General features: G+C 42.8%; 1 protein-coding gene across 6 annotated transcripts in view; it reads right to left on the reverse strand.

Moving 5' to 3' along the window:
• Positions 1-13,015: 13,015 nt before the first annotated feature.
• Positions 13,016-17,068, reverse strand: part of RAPGEF6 (Rap guanine nucleotide exchange factor 6) — a 182,431-nt gene continuing 178,378 nt past the window's right edge. For all 6 annotated transcript variants that reach the window (XM_048220950.2, XM_026507900.4, XM_026507902.4 and 3 more), the window contains one exon: positions 13,016-16,596. In XM_048220950.2, the coding sequence (XP_048076907.1) occupies positions 16,571-16,596 (26 nt within the window). In that variant the 3' untranslated portion in view covers positions 13,016-16,570. The remainder of the gene's footprint in view (positions 16,597-17,068) is intronic.

The raw sequence follows: 17,068 nt of genomic DNA on the forward strand, positions 1-17,068 counted from the left end.
AGAAGAGAAACCCCAAAATAAAACTCTTCCCAGTTATGTTCAACCTACTAATCCGGGGATATTCAACAACGATGCCAAGAGTACTCAATGGGTTAAGGCCAGTCTTTTCAACAAATGCTGCTGGGAAATTGAATATAAACATGCAAAAGAATAAAGCTGGATCTTGCCATGGTCTGTTTGGGCTACTATATCAAAATGCCACAGACTGGGTAGCTTAGGCTGTTGTTTTTATAACCAACTGAAATTTCTTTCTCACAGTTCTGGAGGCTGGGAAGCCCAAGGTTATAGTAGCAGCATGGCTGCTTCTGACAATGGTCTTCTGGGTAGTTTAGAGCCAGTGCCTTCTGGGTGTGTCTCACGTGGTGGAAGGGCACGAGATCTCTCCGGAGTCTCTGTTGTAAGAACACTAACTCTATTTATGAGGGCTCTGCCCTCATGACTTAAGCACTTCCCAAAGGCTCTACCTACTAATACCATCAAAAAGGGCATTTCAACATATTGGGGGGGGGGGGGCACAAACACTCAGACCACAGCAGATCTTTACACAATAAACCAAAACCAAAGTGGATTAAAGACGTAAATGTACGACCTCAAACTACAAAACTTTTGAAAAAACACTGGGAAAAAGCTTCCTGACAGGGGATTTGGCAATAATGTCTTGGATATGATGCCAAAAGCAAAGGCAGCAGAAGTAAAAATATGTAAAATGAACTATATCAAAATTAAAAACTGTACATCAAAAAATACAACAGAATGAAAAGGTAACCTATGCAGTGGGAGAATGTATATATGCATCATACATCTGCTAAGGGGATACATCCAGTATATATAAAGAACTCCTACAGCTCAACATCATCATTAAGAAATGGGCACAGGATGGGAAGAGACATTTCTCCAAAGAAGATCCACAATTGGCTAATAACCACCTGAAAAGATGCTCAACATCACTAATTGTGAATGAAATAGAATCAAAACCACAATGAGATACCAGCTCACGCCCATGAGGGTAGCTACTATTAAAAACAACAACACAGCAAACCCAGAAAATACCAGGTGTTGGTGTCAATGCACAGAAATTGGAACTCTGTGTCACTGTCGGTGGAAAGGAAAATGGTGCAACTATCCAGGAGAACGGTATGGAGGGTCCACAAAACATTAAAAATACTACTACCCTATGATCAGCAATCCATTTCTGGGTGCGTATCCTAAAGAATTGAAAGCAGAGTCTCAGAGATGTTTGCACACGTATGTTCACAGCAGCATTCTTCACAAAAGCCAAGAGGTAGAAGGAACCCTAGTGACTACTGAGGGCTGAATGGAAAGATCGATTATGTGTATGTATAGTGTGTACACACACACACACACACACAGGAATATGATTCAGCCGTAACCAAAAAGGAAGTTCTGACACGCTACAGCACGGACCAATGAACCCTGAAGACAGACACCATCCTCGATGAAACACACCAAGCACAAAAAGACTATTCTATGTAAGTTAATATCAGTTTGTTAAATAGAAGTCTCTAACATAGTCAAATTCAGATACACAGAAAGCCCAAGAACAGGTCCCGGGAGCTCACTCGAAGGCAATGGCAGGGTGGAAGAACAAAGAGAAGGGAACCACGTAGGACATTCAGAGGATAACCAGGTGTACAATGAGAGCCGTGTGGGAGTTTGGCCACGGAGCTGAGCCACGGACTGGGTGCCCCCACCTACAGGTACCCCTGCTGCGCGCCAGCAGAAATGCCTTTGGGATTCACATCTCCTGTTAAAAGGCGCATGGGAACATGCCCTTCACAAGCACCAGAGACCCCAAAAGAGGCCATGTCAGAAGCTCAGGTTATTCGGTCACTGCCCAAGACCTCAGGACTATGCTGCGTCCGTTCCTCAGGCGGCAGGAGTTCGGCACAGACTGTCAAAACCCTTCCAAGGTCTTTGCCAGCTGTGCAGACACCTGCTGCTTTCACAGAGTGTCCTCGCGGCGCGGGCACAGAGCAGGGGCTTTGGGAATAAACCAATCACGGAAGGCTATCAAAACCACTTGATGTTTTCAAATGAAGCCTCAGATGTCACACACGTGGTCAGACACAGATCCGGTCAGAGCATCCCACGTGCAAATCACCACGTGCCAAACTCTGACGTGGACATGGCGCTCCCCCGGCACATGGGGCAGAGAGGAGGGGGAGCCCAGGGCGGCCCGGCCAGTCACTACAGGAAATCAGTGAGTGGCGAGCACAGCGTCTTCCCTTGAATTAAACCTCTCAATGACCTTCCTGACTTGGATTTCGGGAAGCAGGGCCATTCGTGGCCTCCTGTGATGTGGGCACCCACCTTTCTCTGCCCGGGCATCTGTCAAATCAGTGGAGGTTGCTCTCCTTGCCTTGCGGGCCATTTGCAGCTCTCGGATCTTAACAGAGAACCCGAAAACTGGCAGGTGTTCCAATCTAGCTCCAGGCTATTCTTGGGCAAGCTCCTCACACCCTCCGTTTCCTAAAAACAAGGATTTACAGAACTAGTAAAAGAGAAAAATCACCAGCGTTCGATCCTAGTGAAATAAGGTAGTACCCAATTACGGCCTCTATGTTCTTTCCAACCTAAGAAATAAACACAGAAGGTAAATCTCCAGCACAGATTCAAAGATTGGTTTATTCAAGAGACTTTCATTAGTTCCACATTGCCAAAAGCACTTTACAGACCTGGCCTAACAGTGGAGGGAAAGGGGAGCTCACTGGAAGTGCTTGGCTGTGGGGCTACTTGAGGGCTGAGCCGCTGGGAGGAAGAGCTGTTTAGTAAACAGTCTTGTGCTAGGCATGGGCTCCAATCACTCTCACAACCATCCTATTACAGAGCTTTTACTCCTATTTCACAGGTGACAGACCCGATGGCTAGAGAGGGTATATAATTTGCTCAAAGTCAAACGGCTACCAACTGGGTCTATTAGTTTTGTAGTTGAGAAGGAAGGCCCCAGGAGCATACATGAATGGACCTCTACCTACATGCGAGGGAATCCAAGGAAGGCCTCACACTGGCCCACCTGCAGTCATGGCTGTACACGTGTGGGTGCGTGCACGTGCGCCTGCACAGGGAGGGTTACTGACTTCACGGCCCACCAGAACAGCTTGCCCCGGGGAAGGAAATAGCTGCTTTATAAAAGGCATTTGAGGAGTTGTTCCAAGACAGAGAAAGGCAGGGAAGGCTGTGGGGCAGAAGGCAGAACAAGGGCTGAAGTCCATATAGGGCGGTTTTCTGCCAACACTGACCTCTCCGGGAACGGACTTTTACAGGAAAGACAACAGGGTAAAAGAGGGGCGTCTATGCCCCTCTGCTGGGCTTTAACTCTCCTTCCCCATCACCTGGACGGAGGGGGGACACATGGCTCTGAAGCCTCAAACCTATGCTCATCGGGAGCCCAGACACAGTAACATTCCAGGCCCTGTAGACAGGAGAGGATTCTGTAGTTTAAACCAAGAAGTGGAACCAGGACAAGGCTCAGGAGGACCCAGTGCAAAACATTTTTTAAATTGGAAAATAAAAAACAGTGAAAGAAATTAAGCAGTAACCCAGAGTGCCATTTATAGCTTAGCAGTAGCGCCTGCCCCGAGATCCAGCCACAGTGGGCTTGCTGGCTTTGGGGAGGTGGGAGGCCAGAAAGAAGGTTCAGCGTGCTGCTCTAAGTGGTCCACACAGGATTTCGAAACGCTTGCCATCCTGAGTTCTGGGTCCCTGCCGGTCTCCAGACCACAGCCCAACACCTGTCCCTTCCATGGGCTTCCTGGAACAGAAAGCGCTCTTTGGCTCATCGTGTCTGTCGCTCTGCCTCTCAAAGGAAACCATGAGCTGAGTTAAGATTTAAATGTCTAACCTGGGTGGCTCAGTCGGTGAAGTGCCTGACTTCTGCTGGGGTCATGATCTCAGGGCGCCAGGACCAAGTCCCGCATCGGGCCCCCTGCTCAGCGGAAGCCTGTTTCTCCCTCTGCCTGCCGCTCGCCCCTGCTTGTGCTCTGTCTCTGACAAATAAATAAAATCTTTCAAAAAAAATGACTAACCTTAGTGATGACAGATAACTACTTTTAAAGCTTCTTTGCTCCTTAGCGTGATGAAGCCCTAGGGTTTTAGCAAAATGAAGTGCTTGAAAGGCTGCGGTTAAAACGCTAGGTCACGTTTCCTTGTGAATGTTTGCCCTTGCCGCAAGCTCAGTGCTGACTGGCTACTTGACCTCTCGTGCCCTAGGGGATTTTTATGGGTGAGACACAGGAGGCAGGGTCATTTGGAGTTTGGGTTTGTTTAGTATGTGCAACTGCCCTAAACATACTATTGGCCGCACAGAAGTTGAAACCCTCCACCACGGCCTACTGATTGCCGGCCGCTAGCTGCGGCCCACTGCAAGCATTTCCTCTGTTCACCCTTCGGGGGTTGGATTCCTTTTTTTTTTTGGCAATTAAAAAAATTATGGTAAAATACACAAAGGTTACCATCCTAACCATTCTTAAGTGTACATTTCAGGAGTGCTACATACCGCGTTGTTGTACAGCCCATCTCCCGGACTTCCTCATCTTGCACAATGGAAATTCTCTCCCCATTACACTGCAGCTCTGCATTCCTCGCTCCTGCCCAGCCACTGGAAACCACTCTTCTAGTTTCTTTGCCTATGAACTTACCTCTACTAGGTACCTCACATCAGCAGATCCAAACAGTACTTATCTTTTTGTTACTGGCTTCATTCACTTAGCTTCGTGTCTGCTCTCAAAGTTCATTCATGTTGGAGCAGCTGTCAGAATGTCCTTCCTTTCACAGGTTGAATGATACCGCGCTTCATGTACATACCACGTTTGTGCCTCTGCCACCTCTTGGCTACTGTGAATAATGCGGGGGCGGACAAATACCTGAGACTCTGCTCCCAACTCCATGGGACACCCACTTCCAGGTCAGATTACTGGATCACATGGTATTCATTTTTTGAGCAACCTTCATGGCGCAGGGTTCCAATTTCTTCACCTTTCCACCAACACTTGTGTTTTCTTTGACAGTAACCATCTTAATGGGTGTGAGGTGGTATGTCGTCATGACTTTGATGGGCCTTTCCCTCATGATTGATGCTGAGCGTCTTTTCATGCTCTCATTGGCCATTTGTGTATCTTTTTTGGAGGACTGTCTTTTAGGTCCTTTGCCCATTTTTAAATTGTCTTTGGTGTAGTTGAATGAGATCTTTTATGTAATAAAGGAATCTTTAAAAATACTATATATTTCCAATTTCCATTTCCAGTGTGAACACACGGAGGATGAGTGTCTTAGCTGCCGTGACACTGTATCTGTTGAGTGACACGCCCACGGATCCCTGAAGCACAGCCCGCCCCACCTTACCCTGCTCTGCAAGCTCTCTGTACCTTTGTGCTCAGGCCCCTTCCCCTCACGGGTCTTCCTCACATTGTTATCGCTACGAGTGTGTCTCCTTCTAGCTTTCCACTTACTAGTTACAATTCTGACTCCTTGTGTGCTTTAACTTAGAAAACAAGGAAGTGCTCAGTCTCACCAACAAGTCAAAAATATAACTTTAGTGCATTTGCTACATGGAATTTAGTTTTAGCATCTGAACTTCAGTTTAGCATCTGGACTGTATTTTGAATAGTTGCAATTGTCAGATACATGACCACAGATTCAGGAGGTATGGGGCAGCTAAGACTCTATTGGGCAAAGAAATGAAATTCTAGGAAAGGAGATGAAATGGAACGATTAAGGTACAGAACTACAGAAGTGTGAGGAGGGCAAAGAGGCGGGGGGGGGGGCGGTCGTAATAACACAGCCTACAGTTACTGAGTACTTGCCAGGTAGCTGGGCACTGCCAAAGGGGTACACATGGATTAAGTCACTTCATCCTCAGAGCAACAATAAAAATGAGATCGGTTACTGTTGGTAACCTGCTTGAGGATAAGAGAACTAAGGCACAGGGAATATACAGCTAATACATAATATATTAGTTAGCTGTTGCTGTAAATTATCACAAACTCAGTGGCTCAAAATAGCACAAGTTCAGTGGGTCAGAAATTTGGGCCAGGTTGCCTGGATCGTCTACTCAGGGTCTCACAAGTTGGGAGTCGAAAGTGTTAGCTGGTGGGCGCCTGGGTGGCACAGCGGTTAAGCGTCTGCCTTCGGCTCAGGGCGTGATCCCAGCGTTATGGGATCGAGCCCCACATCAGGCTCCTCTGCTATGAGCCTGCTTCTTCCTCTCCCACTTCCCCTGCTTGTGTTCCCTCTCTTGCTGGCTGTCTCTCTGTCAAATAAATAAATAAAATCTTTAAAAAAAAAAAAAAGCGTTAGCTGGGCTGTGCTCTAATCTGGAGGCTTTACGAAGGAAGAAGGCACTTCCAAACTCACTCAGATTTTGGTAGAATTCATTCTCTAAGGAACAGAAGGCTCCACCTGGCGGGCTTGGCTGAAGACATGTCTGCCCCTCCGCGTTCACTGCAGTATCATTCGCAACTGCCAAGATTTGAAAACGACCGTCTGTTTATAATACAGGAGTATTATTCAGCCTTACAAAAGAACAAAATCTAGCCTTCTGTGACAACATGGACGAACCTGGAGAACATTCTACTAAGTGAGGTAAGACAGGTATCACATGGTCTGGGATCTGGTGGTTGTCAGGGGTCGAAGGGGAGGGGCGGGAAGATGTTGATCAAAAGGTACAAAGATTTATGCAGGATAAGGAAGTTCTGGAGTGGTTCTGTACCACATACTGACTACAGTCAGTAATACTAGACGGCATACACGAAATGGGCTAAGGCAGGGGATTTTAAGTGTTCTTACCATACGCAAATTTTAAGTATGTGAAGTTAGGGATACGTTAACTTGCTTAATTGTGGTAACCATTTCGCAATGTAGACATTCGTCACATCGTCATGTCATACCACTGTATGCTGCTACACACTGAACCCCCATTCGTGGGTTGAAATCCTAATCCCTAAAGGTGAGGGTAACAAGAAGTGAGGGCTGTGGCGGGTGACTGGGTCAAGAGGGTGAAGGCCTGATGAGTGGGACTCCTACCCTTAGAAAAGAAGCCCCTTCTCTGTGACGACATGGCAAGAAGGCACCATCCATGACCCAGGACACAGGCCCTCACAGAACAGGGAATCTGCTGGCACCTTGATCTTGAACTTCCCAGCTTTCACAACTGTGAGAAATACATTCTGCTGTTTATGAGCCCCCCAGCCTATGGGATTTTGTTACAGCAGCTCAAATGGACCAAGACATACAACTCAAATATATACGGTTTTCAATTATCAAGTACAGATACCTCAATAAAGTGGGGGGTGGGGGAATCCCAAACGCATCACACTCTTAAAAACATAAATCTTATCTGAATAATATTAAGCCCTTAAACCAAAAGAATGAAACAGTGAGAGCCGTAGAAAATCTAAAGAAACACTGGGCTCACAGACTAGAAGAGTAAATTTTACAAAAATGTTAACTTCCTTCAAATTATATAATTTCTCAAGAAAATCCCATTCAAAATTGCAATTGTGTGTCTGTAAGTTGATAACTTGGTCATTAAATTTCTCTGGAAATACAAATGATAAGAGAACAGCTAATATATTCTTGAAAAAGAACAGGGTTCTGTTCTCTACCAGGTATCGGTTTGTAGTGTAATGCTAGAGCATTTAAAACAATGTGGTAATAAGGAATGGAAGAATAGGCTGATAAAACAGAATACAGACCCCCGAACAAACTCACCCACACTATGGACAGCTGACTCACAGCAGAGATGACTGCAGGGCAGTGGGACAAATGGTCCGGGAACAATCAATGGGTGGGAGACTAAAACCTGACTCTACCTTACACTATGCACAAATCCTATTCCAGGTATATTGTAGAGCTAAATTTAAAAAGCATAACATTGAAGTATTTGAAAGATAAATATGCTAATGAACATGGAAGAGGAAAAGACTTCTTAGATTACAAAAAAAACCCACTAACCATAAAGGAAACGAGTAATAAATTTCTCTGGTTTAAAATTAAGAACGTCCCTTCTTCATTATGACCACACATGCCACCAAGTGGGAACAGTTATGTGCCACAGATGTAAGTGACAAAGGAGTCATATCCGGAATGCATAAAAAATATCTACAAATTGATAAAAATGCAAACACTCATAAAAGCACCTCATAAAAGCAGAAATCAAATGGTCCACACAAATATGGAAAGGAGCTCAACCCCAATAACCAGGGAAATGAAAACTAAAACCATTACATATCTACCAAAATGCCCAAAATAAAAACCACCAAAAATATCAAGAGGTCAGAGCAGATGGACAGCTGCCAGGAGCCTCTGGAGTAGGCGACTGTTCAGTGTAGACTATACAAGTCTGACTGGTTCTGATGTTTATTACCTGCTTTTCATTCCTGTTCAGAGTTGGGTCCTTTGTGTTATCTGGAAGATGTCCCTTAGGAGCCCTGGAAAAGACCAACACTCATTAAGTATTCCAGATCCTATGTCCAAATGCACAAATGATGTTTACGGAAATCGCTGTATCCATACTGTCTACTCACGAGTGTCCAAACTTTATCCAACTACAATCTGTCTAAAATTCTTTATTTTCTGGTTGGAAATGTTTCAGTTTCATCACCTCTGTGGAGGGGAACACTCAAAAAATACTTCACTGTGGGCTCTAGACAGATCTGGAAAGATGGCTAAGAAATTAGGGACGCCTGGGTGGCTCAGTTGGTTGCCTGCCTGCCTTTGGCTCAGGTCATGATCCTGGGATCAAGCTCTGTGACAGGGTCCCTGCTCAGTGGGGAGTGTGCTTCTCCCTTTGCGCCCTCCCTTCCCCCTTCCCCTGCTGGAGCACTCTAACAAAATCAAATCTTAAAAAAAAAATTACCTTGCTCTTACCTTTCTGAAGACAGACCAAGAGGGACACATAGTAGCGTGGCGCCATCTGGTGGCTCCAACGTATTTTACCACAGCTCCCCGTTTTAGTCCCCATTTTTATTCTTCCAAAGGAGAGGGGTTTCTTCTGCCCATCATCATCTGCCACCACAGCCCAAGTAGAACGCAGCAGAGCCAACACATCCATGTCATCAATCCCAAGCCTATGTAGTTCTTCATAATGGGACTGAGCAACTTTCCACATTTAATGGACAACTTCCCCTCTTTTACGTAGCCTTTAAGTCTTGCCCGTTTCCCTACCGAATGTGCTTTTTCTTTAGGCACACAGAAATAGTTTATGTATTCTGGATACTGGTCCTTTGAAGGGTAGATGAGTTACATTGTATTTTCCAACTCTATGGCCTTCTCTTTTTTTTAAATGTTATTTTAGGATAAACCTGCCTGCCATTTCCTTTAGAGTTGCCTTACCAGGATCTTATTCAGGAAATCCTTCCCACTTCGGAGATTCTGTTAGGATCACCAGTATTTCTTCTGTAAGCATTTGGTACAACTTTTTGAGGAAGCCATTCAGTCCTTCAGTTTTCTTTACAGGAAGCCTTGTAAAATGAGATTCTTCTCCTTTAATAGCCATAGGACTACTGAATTTTCCTTCTTAACAGTTTTGTGAAGTTGTGTTTTTTCTGTGGATTTATTTCATCTACATTTTAGTTTAAGTGTCTCATTTTTTAATGATATTAATCATAATCATTCTTTTCACTCTAATAATAGTTTTGCTATTTTTCTTTTTTCTTGGTCATTCCCACCAAGAGATTAGCAATTTTATTAGTCTTTTTAAAGAACTTAGTGCTTTGTTAATCCTTTTTGGGGCATCCTATTTATTTCATTACCTTGTTATTAATTCTTCATTATTTTCTTCCATTTATTAGAATTTAATCTGCTGTTATTCTGGTTTCTTGAGAATGTTTAATTCATTTTGAGCCTTTCTACTTTTCTAATATATGCATTTAGGGCTATAAACTTCCCCTTTAAGTATGGCTTTAACCTCAAACCAGAAGGTTTTGATATTCCTATTTCCATTGTCATTCAGTTAAAAAAAACTTTCTTTCCACTGGGTTATTGGGGGAAACACTTAACATGGTTTTGGTTACTAATTTCTTGTTTAATTCTATACAGAGAACCTTCTATATAGGAGTTCAACTTCTTGCAATTTGTTAGTTTCTTTATGGCTTAACAGAGCCAACTTTAATCAATGCTCATGTTCACCTAGTAATAATATATACTTTGCAGTTAATGATTCAGTGTCCTATAGTCCATTAGATTATTAACTTTTTTAATTGTGTTGTTCTTGTCTTCTATATCCTTAACAATTTTTTTTCTGGTGGGGGGAGGGTATGTGTTTGTCTGCTATTGTTATTTACTGAGAGAATTGTATTCAATTTTTATATATGGACTTCCACTTCTGGTCAAGAAGCAGTAACTAGCACTTTACCCTCATTCCTCTAGTGACTAAAAAACTAGACAAACCATATAAAACAATGCCATTTAAGACACTGGACATCAGGCACTGAAGGATATTAATCCTTGAAAGCACAAGAAACAAGACCTGAGCCTTACCACTGCCCCAGTTTACAACCTGAAGAAAATTTCCAGGCCATAATGCAAGAGAGGGGAAACTAGGGAGGAGCTTGTCAGCGTTCCAGAGCTGAAGAGACAGGTGAGAGTCCAGAGAGGTGCAAGTGGCTTGAGTGTAATCTTCCAGAAACTTGAAAAACAGAAAGGATAATTTCCAGCTCTTTCCACAAGTCCAGTTTAACATTAATACCAAAACCTAACAAGGGTATTACAAGAAAGGGATATTACAGACCATCTCTCTCTTGAATATAGATGTAAAATCCTAAACAAAATATTGCAAAATAAATCCAGAAATTTGTAAAAATAATCTATCATAATCAAATGGTATTCATTCTAGCAAAGAGGAAGGTGAAGTAGGGAGCAGGGTTGGACCAGGGAGGAGATGACACTAGGAAATCTCTCATTAACAACACTTACGACACAAGAAAAATAATTCTATCATCTCAAAAGATTCAAGAAAAGCATCTGACAATTTGATCTATCACACACACACTTAGCAAATTATAAATAAAACATCTTTAAGTTCATAAAGAATACTCACAAAAACCCTATAGCCATCATTACGATCGACGGTGAATCGGAAAGTTTTCCCCCTCAGATGAGGAACAAGGTGTATTCCACCCCGACTGCTTCTATTCAGCGTGGTACTAATTAGCACGGTGACCGGGGCAAGGAGGTGAGAAATGAAATGCAAAATGACTGGAAATAAATAAAAGTCATTATGAGCACATGATAGGAGTATCTGGAAAAACCCCAAAGAATCACAAACCTAGAATAAATGAATTAAGATTGCTACATACAAGGTCATTATATAACAATTATATTTCAATACTCTAGCACACATTTTTAAAAAGGAACTAAAAAGAAACTTCACAGAATATTCAAATGGCCAATAAGTATTCGAAAAGATTCTTAATTATTGTGGAAATTAAAATTAAAACCACAGTAAAGTACCAGTACACATTCATCACTATGTCTGAAACGAAAAAAATGGGAACTATTAAGTTAAGCAAGGCTGATAGGAGTGTCCCTTCTGTCAATTCCGGGAAAACCAACAGGCTCACTAGGCTGCTGCAGGGGATGCCTCTGGGGCGGCCGATCCCTCTCGTCTTGGTTTATCAAATGCTTCTGGAGGTCGGAGAGGTGGTCCTGAGGTATCCTTGTGGACTAGCATTTCCTTTCAGTTCCCGTTCCGGGTCGCCAGTATCAAATACAGTAACGCGTATTAGTTTCCAAGGGCTACCGTAACAGATCAGCAGGACTCGCGTGTCCTAATTAAAACAGGCCGGAAGTCCAAATCAGGGTGTCGTCCAGGGGTGTGAAGGAAGAAGCTCATCTCTTCCAGTTCCTGGGGCCACTGGCATTCTCTCACTCGCCGCTTCGCCTCCCTGCTGTCTTCACACTGCCCTCTCCGTGAGGTCTGTTGTATCTTCCTTTGTCTCTCCCTTAAAAAGACACTTGTCTTGGCATATAGGGCTCATCCAGATAAGCCAAAGTAATCTCATCTCAGAACCATTACATCTGCAAAGACCTTTTCTCCAATACAGTAACATTCACAAATTCTAGGGACTAGGGCTAGATGTTTTTAGGTAGCCAGTACTCAACCTACTGCATTTGTGTAAGATTTCTAAGTAAAGGAATGAACTAGGGACACTTGTGCAAAGATGGTCAGGGGGAGGAATGGCCTGGGGAAAACCTGGTGTGTGTGCTAGGAGGGGGTTATAATTGGGAGGAGGAATCAGCCTTACCTATCGTGGGAATAATATTCCCTAGGTGCAGAGTGAAGACTGGGACAATTTTAGGAAGGAGTGCTAGAGCAAAATTTCCTCCTTCTTCGCCGAGGTCCTAGGATGTGATTCCCTGAAGGAAACCACTGCACGTATTGCCATGAGAAGAGCGCTGTAGCAAACCATGCGAGGTGCCCATTAGCCATTCTTTCCTTTCTCACTGGAAGGAATCCCACTGTTACTTGGGGCCATCGATGGCTCAGCTAAGAAAGGTCACTTCCCAAGTTTCTTGCAGCCACTGGTCATGGGACCCACTTTTGACTAGGGAAATAAAAGCAGAAATATCAAGTGCAGCTTCTGGAAAAGCTGCTGTTTCGCTGTAAAAAGGGACACACATTTGCACCTTCCCCCTCTGCCCTTCCTGTGGCACAGAGGGGATGCTCAGTGGTGTAAATGCCCAGGGCCCCGAGTCCCGGAGAGCACCTTGCATTCACTCAACTAGCCCTGGACAGCCTGCCGGCCGAGAAACAAGCCCAAATGGGGATTAACCAGTGTTATTTGGTTTGTCATCAAACACACTTTTTAAAACCCAAAAAGAGAGATAGGTATTTTGTAGACACTACAAAGTCAACAATAATTGGATCATTCCAGTTTCTCTGGGGACTTAAAAAATCAGGCCTTCACACCAATGCCAGCCCCACAGCAGCCTTCTTGAGTGACTGGGTGTATTATTTTATCTGTGTCCATACATTTATAATAAAGAGCAGAGAAGGTTAATGTAGATTCTTTATTGATTCCACCGATGTATTAGTAGATATGATAATAATAAATGGTGCTTTTACATTCTCTTAACCAAAAATATAACAAATATTTACACTCAGTAAAAATACAAAAAGCATACAGAGCCACTGTCTTTCTAAAAGACATAAGTTTAAGAGGTATCAAAAAATAGGAGACAAACATTGCTCGCTACGGGATACTTTACAATCACTGAATTGTGCAGTATAATTGCATTTGATTATTACAACTGTGCAGTTTTGTCTTTTTCTGATAAGCTCACGTTTCAATTTTAAAAGATCAAGTACAACTGCATTCTGTGTATCAAAAATAAAGAAGCCTTAAAAAAGCACAACAAAAGCTAAAGATGACCTGGGGTTCAAGTTCAAATTTGAAAATGTACTGTGACACTTTTTTGAAGATTCATCCCTCTGTTCTAGCCTTTAAGGTAATGCTAAAGGGATACATCTACTTTAATATCACATTTTTTAGAAACAAAATATATCAGGGAACAATCATTATCATTGTTTTAAATATACAAGGAAACTCCTTCTCCTTTTTATAGGAAAGAGAACACTTTATAAAAATTAGGTTTGTTCTCGGAAATCCTCACGATTACTGCCCTATTTCCGGCTGGGAGATGCTCAAGGAGGTTATAGAGATGACCACAGTGTGACTTAACACTCTCATGAGAAACCAGTTAATAAGCCTTTTTCTCCCCAAAGATCAGATTCAAAGTAAACATTTGGAGGAAGAATCTACTACTTAAAGTAAATCTTTATGGAAGTATATAGTGGATTTACTAAATGACCAAATCTTACATTATGAAGAAACTGTTTTGTTGAAACTTATTTGGCAGAACTTTGCACTGTGGATTTACTGCTTCAGGAAGTCCTGACGGATTCAGAGCTGAGGGGGGATGAGGGCACTAGTCTCTTCGTTAAAGTTATAAATTTATAAAATAAAAACAAAACCAAAAACGGCGGTTTAGAATTGGAGCAAATACAGGTTAAGGCTTCTCTTGTTCTAGTCGTGTAACAAACTAAGAGAAGGCAAAAATGTACCCTACATTAGAATTAAAATATAAAAATCACAACTCCACGAGTCTTTAGGGGATACACGCACATCAAACCACACTGCATTTGGCTATAGTTCCCGACCACTGTGATCGGCTGACCCAAACACTCACGGTTGGAGTTAGAGGAAGACAAAGGCAGCTACAAGGTGCAGTCAAAAACACAGCCTCTGACTCTCTGCGAGATATTCTCGACACCATTAAGGACAAAGACAGGTAAGGCTCCCATTTGTTTCAAACACCTGCAAATAAACAGATATTGTGCAAACAGCACATTTTTTCTAGGGTAATGGATATAAAACAATGAGAATAAATAGCCAAACTTGACAAAAAGAGGATTATAACAGAAGTATATTTCATTATCTTTGTTTTACCCTGGACATGAAAACACTACTATGTAAATCAGTGAAGGAACGTTTTCTTTTTTTTTGGTTAAATCACTACAGTGTGACTTTCAAACCAGGATTTTTGATCCAGGCTACTTTTCATGTCAATGGAACAAGAAAGCTATAGAGCCAATTAGCCCCATTCTAACACATCTGGGGGGTGGATTTTTAAGGCTTTAGGTTTCAAATTCACGTTTTTTTTTTTTGTTTTTTTTTTTTTTTTTTGCCCAAAGGAATTTTTCAAATAAGCTATTTTTCCTAAAATGAAGAGACAGTCATTTTGATGGAAAAGATAGACTACTGCCATTGATCACTTGGAAATGATTTATGATTTTAAGATGAAGGGGCTGGGGGGTAGGGTGGGCACCTGGCTGGCTCAGTCGGTAGAGAACACGACTCTTTATCGCAGGGTCACAAGTTCAAGCCCCATGTTGGGTGCGGAGCCTACTATAAAAAAAAAAAAAAAAAAGGAAGGGGACAGGGAGAAAGAGAAGGAAGAGAAAGCTAGGGAAAAATGAGAACAAACTCTTGAAACGGGAAATCACAAACCAGCTAAATCCTATAAATTCACATGTGGACAACCACTCAGAAGTAAACCCATTCTGGCTCCACGTTAATCTGGGTAGTGCACATGAATGGCTTTGGCTTTTTTTTCTTTCTTTTTCTTCTTCTTTTTTTTTTTTTTGGTAGTCATCACAGAAGTTTATTAAGCTCTCATTTACATTTACATTAAAAAACAAATGATTAAATTTAAACTTAAGATACAGAAAACACTGTATTTAATTTGTAAAAATGTGGAAAGTCTAGATCGTCCAGTAAACAGTCACTGAAATTTTAATTAAATACTTAGGAGCGCCATGCCCAGGCTGTTAAAAATATCTCTCTCTTTCCTCTCAAGGGCTAAACCGAGAACCAAGAGAGAATCATTTCCACAATTCTAGCTCCTCTGTCCCTCCTAAAATTTTCAACCACTTATTACCTCGGCGCACTCATGAGCTTTCCTGCAGGTAGATGGGGGCTGCAGGGTTTGTGAGGGTTGAACACAGCCTCATGCTGAGATGGGGAGCAGGGGCGGCTGCGGAACAGACATGCAGCTGAATTCATCTCCATGGTTACACACCAATGATTACACTTCCTTTTAAAAAAGAACTCCACATTTGAGCAGTGAAAAATTTTTGTCCTGGGTTTCTGCAGAACTCTCCCGAACCCATTCTCTACTTACTGGATTTATACTTTTAGTTAGATGCAGCATGGCTTTCACTTCAGAAAGGATTGGTATATGCGATTTAAGAAAAAATTTCCTTCTTTGGAGATGAGGGTGGCTACCCATCCAATCACAGCCTCCCTGTCCCAAACGACTGATAAGAAACCCTGTGACAGCTTCATGTGGCCAAATCAGCCGACGGCAGTATCTTCCTTCCTAACACCTCAACCACAAAGGGCTTCCTATCCCACTCAAACGGAGACCCTACATTGCACCGGTGCTACGGATCCAGTTCATCTCTGTACAGATTAAGCGTTATCATCCTGTAAAGATGATTTCAGTTTGGTAAGGCCAGAGACAGTTTTATGGCCTCAAACATAAACATCCGCTAATGACAGCTCCCCAAAACAAAGAAAACCACAAAATTTCAAATAATAAGTTACTTTTCAAATACACAGGAATATCCTTGGTATTGGCAGACATTTTGAATTTATCCGTTAACCCAAGCTATGGCTTGGAAATACTACTACACCACTATCTTAAAAACAACTTGCTAAAGAAAAATCTATACTGATATACATAGGGAGGACTCTGAGTTTGAATCTGGTCTAGTAACCGTGGTCCCAAGGCAGGTCTGGTGTGCGAAGTGAAGACTGGTTTCCAGGCACAACATCCATAGCTGAGGAAACTCTGCATCTGCAAGGATTCGATAAAAGGAAGCATGACTCAGGGCTCGGTCAGCACTCGGAGTACGGGGAGCGAGACCTCTGGGTTAGTAGCAGCAGCAAGCTGTTCGCTGGCGCCAGCGGCCTGCGGAATCGTGAGGCCGGTCAGCCCACTCCTTCCTTGACGGCGTTCAGTAAACTTCACATGGGTCCTCCAGAGGCTACACTGCTGAGACCTGTTCATTTTCTGAAAATAGTAAAAACACCATTGGTAGATGAGGTATATTAATGAAGATCAACTTACAATCTAGTCACCTGTTTAGAAAATTAGTCACTAATTTTCAACAAAGAAATCCTCTCAAATGATCCCATCAAGGCCCAGATTTTATTACAACAACATTATGAGTGCTGGTCTGGTCGCACTGCAGGGTGACAGGCGGCAACACCGTAACCACTTCTTCATCACGTCATTACTCTACTGCTTGAAGGGACAGAATTGCATGGATTTTTAATAAAGCAGACCATTTTGCAAAACGCTGCCCCAGCTGCAGTCAGGCACGAGTTCTGCTTCAGAGGAACTACACCAGCAGCATGATTTCAGGTAATGAGGCACTTTGAAGTTTTCATGCATTAACGTAAGGCGCAGCTCCACTAAGGTCAAGTGCCTGCTCTCAAAATGATCCCATCAGACTGAGCTGCTGTTGGTCAGATATAACAAA

Source organism: Ursus arctos, unplaced genomic scaffold (genome assembly GCF_023065955.2).
Source record: "Ursus arctos isolate Adak ecotype North America unplaced genomic scaffold, UrsArc2.0 scaffold_5, whole genome shotgun sequence".
Classification (NCBI taxonomy): Eukaryota; Metazoa; Chordata; class Mammalia; order Carnivora; family Ursidae; genus Ursus; species Ursus arctos.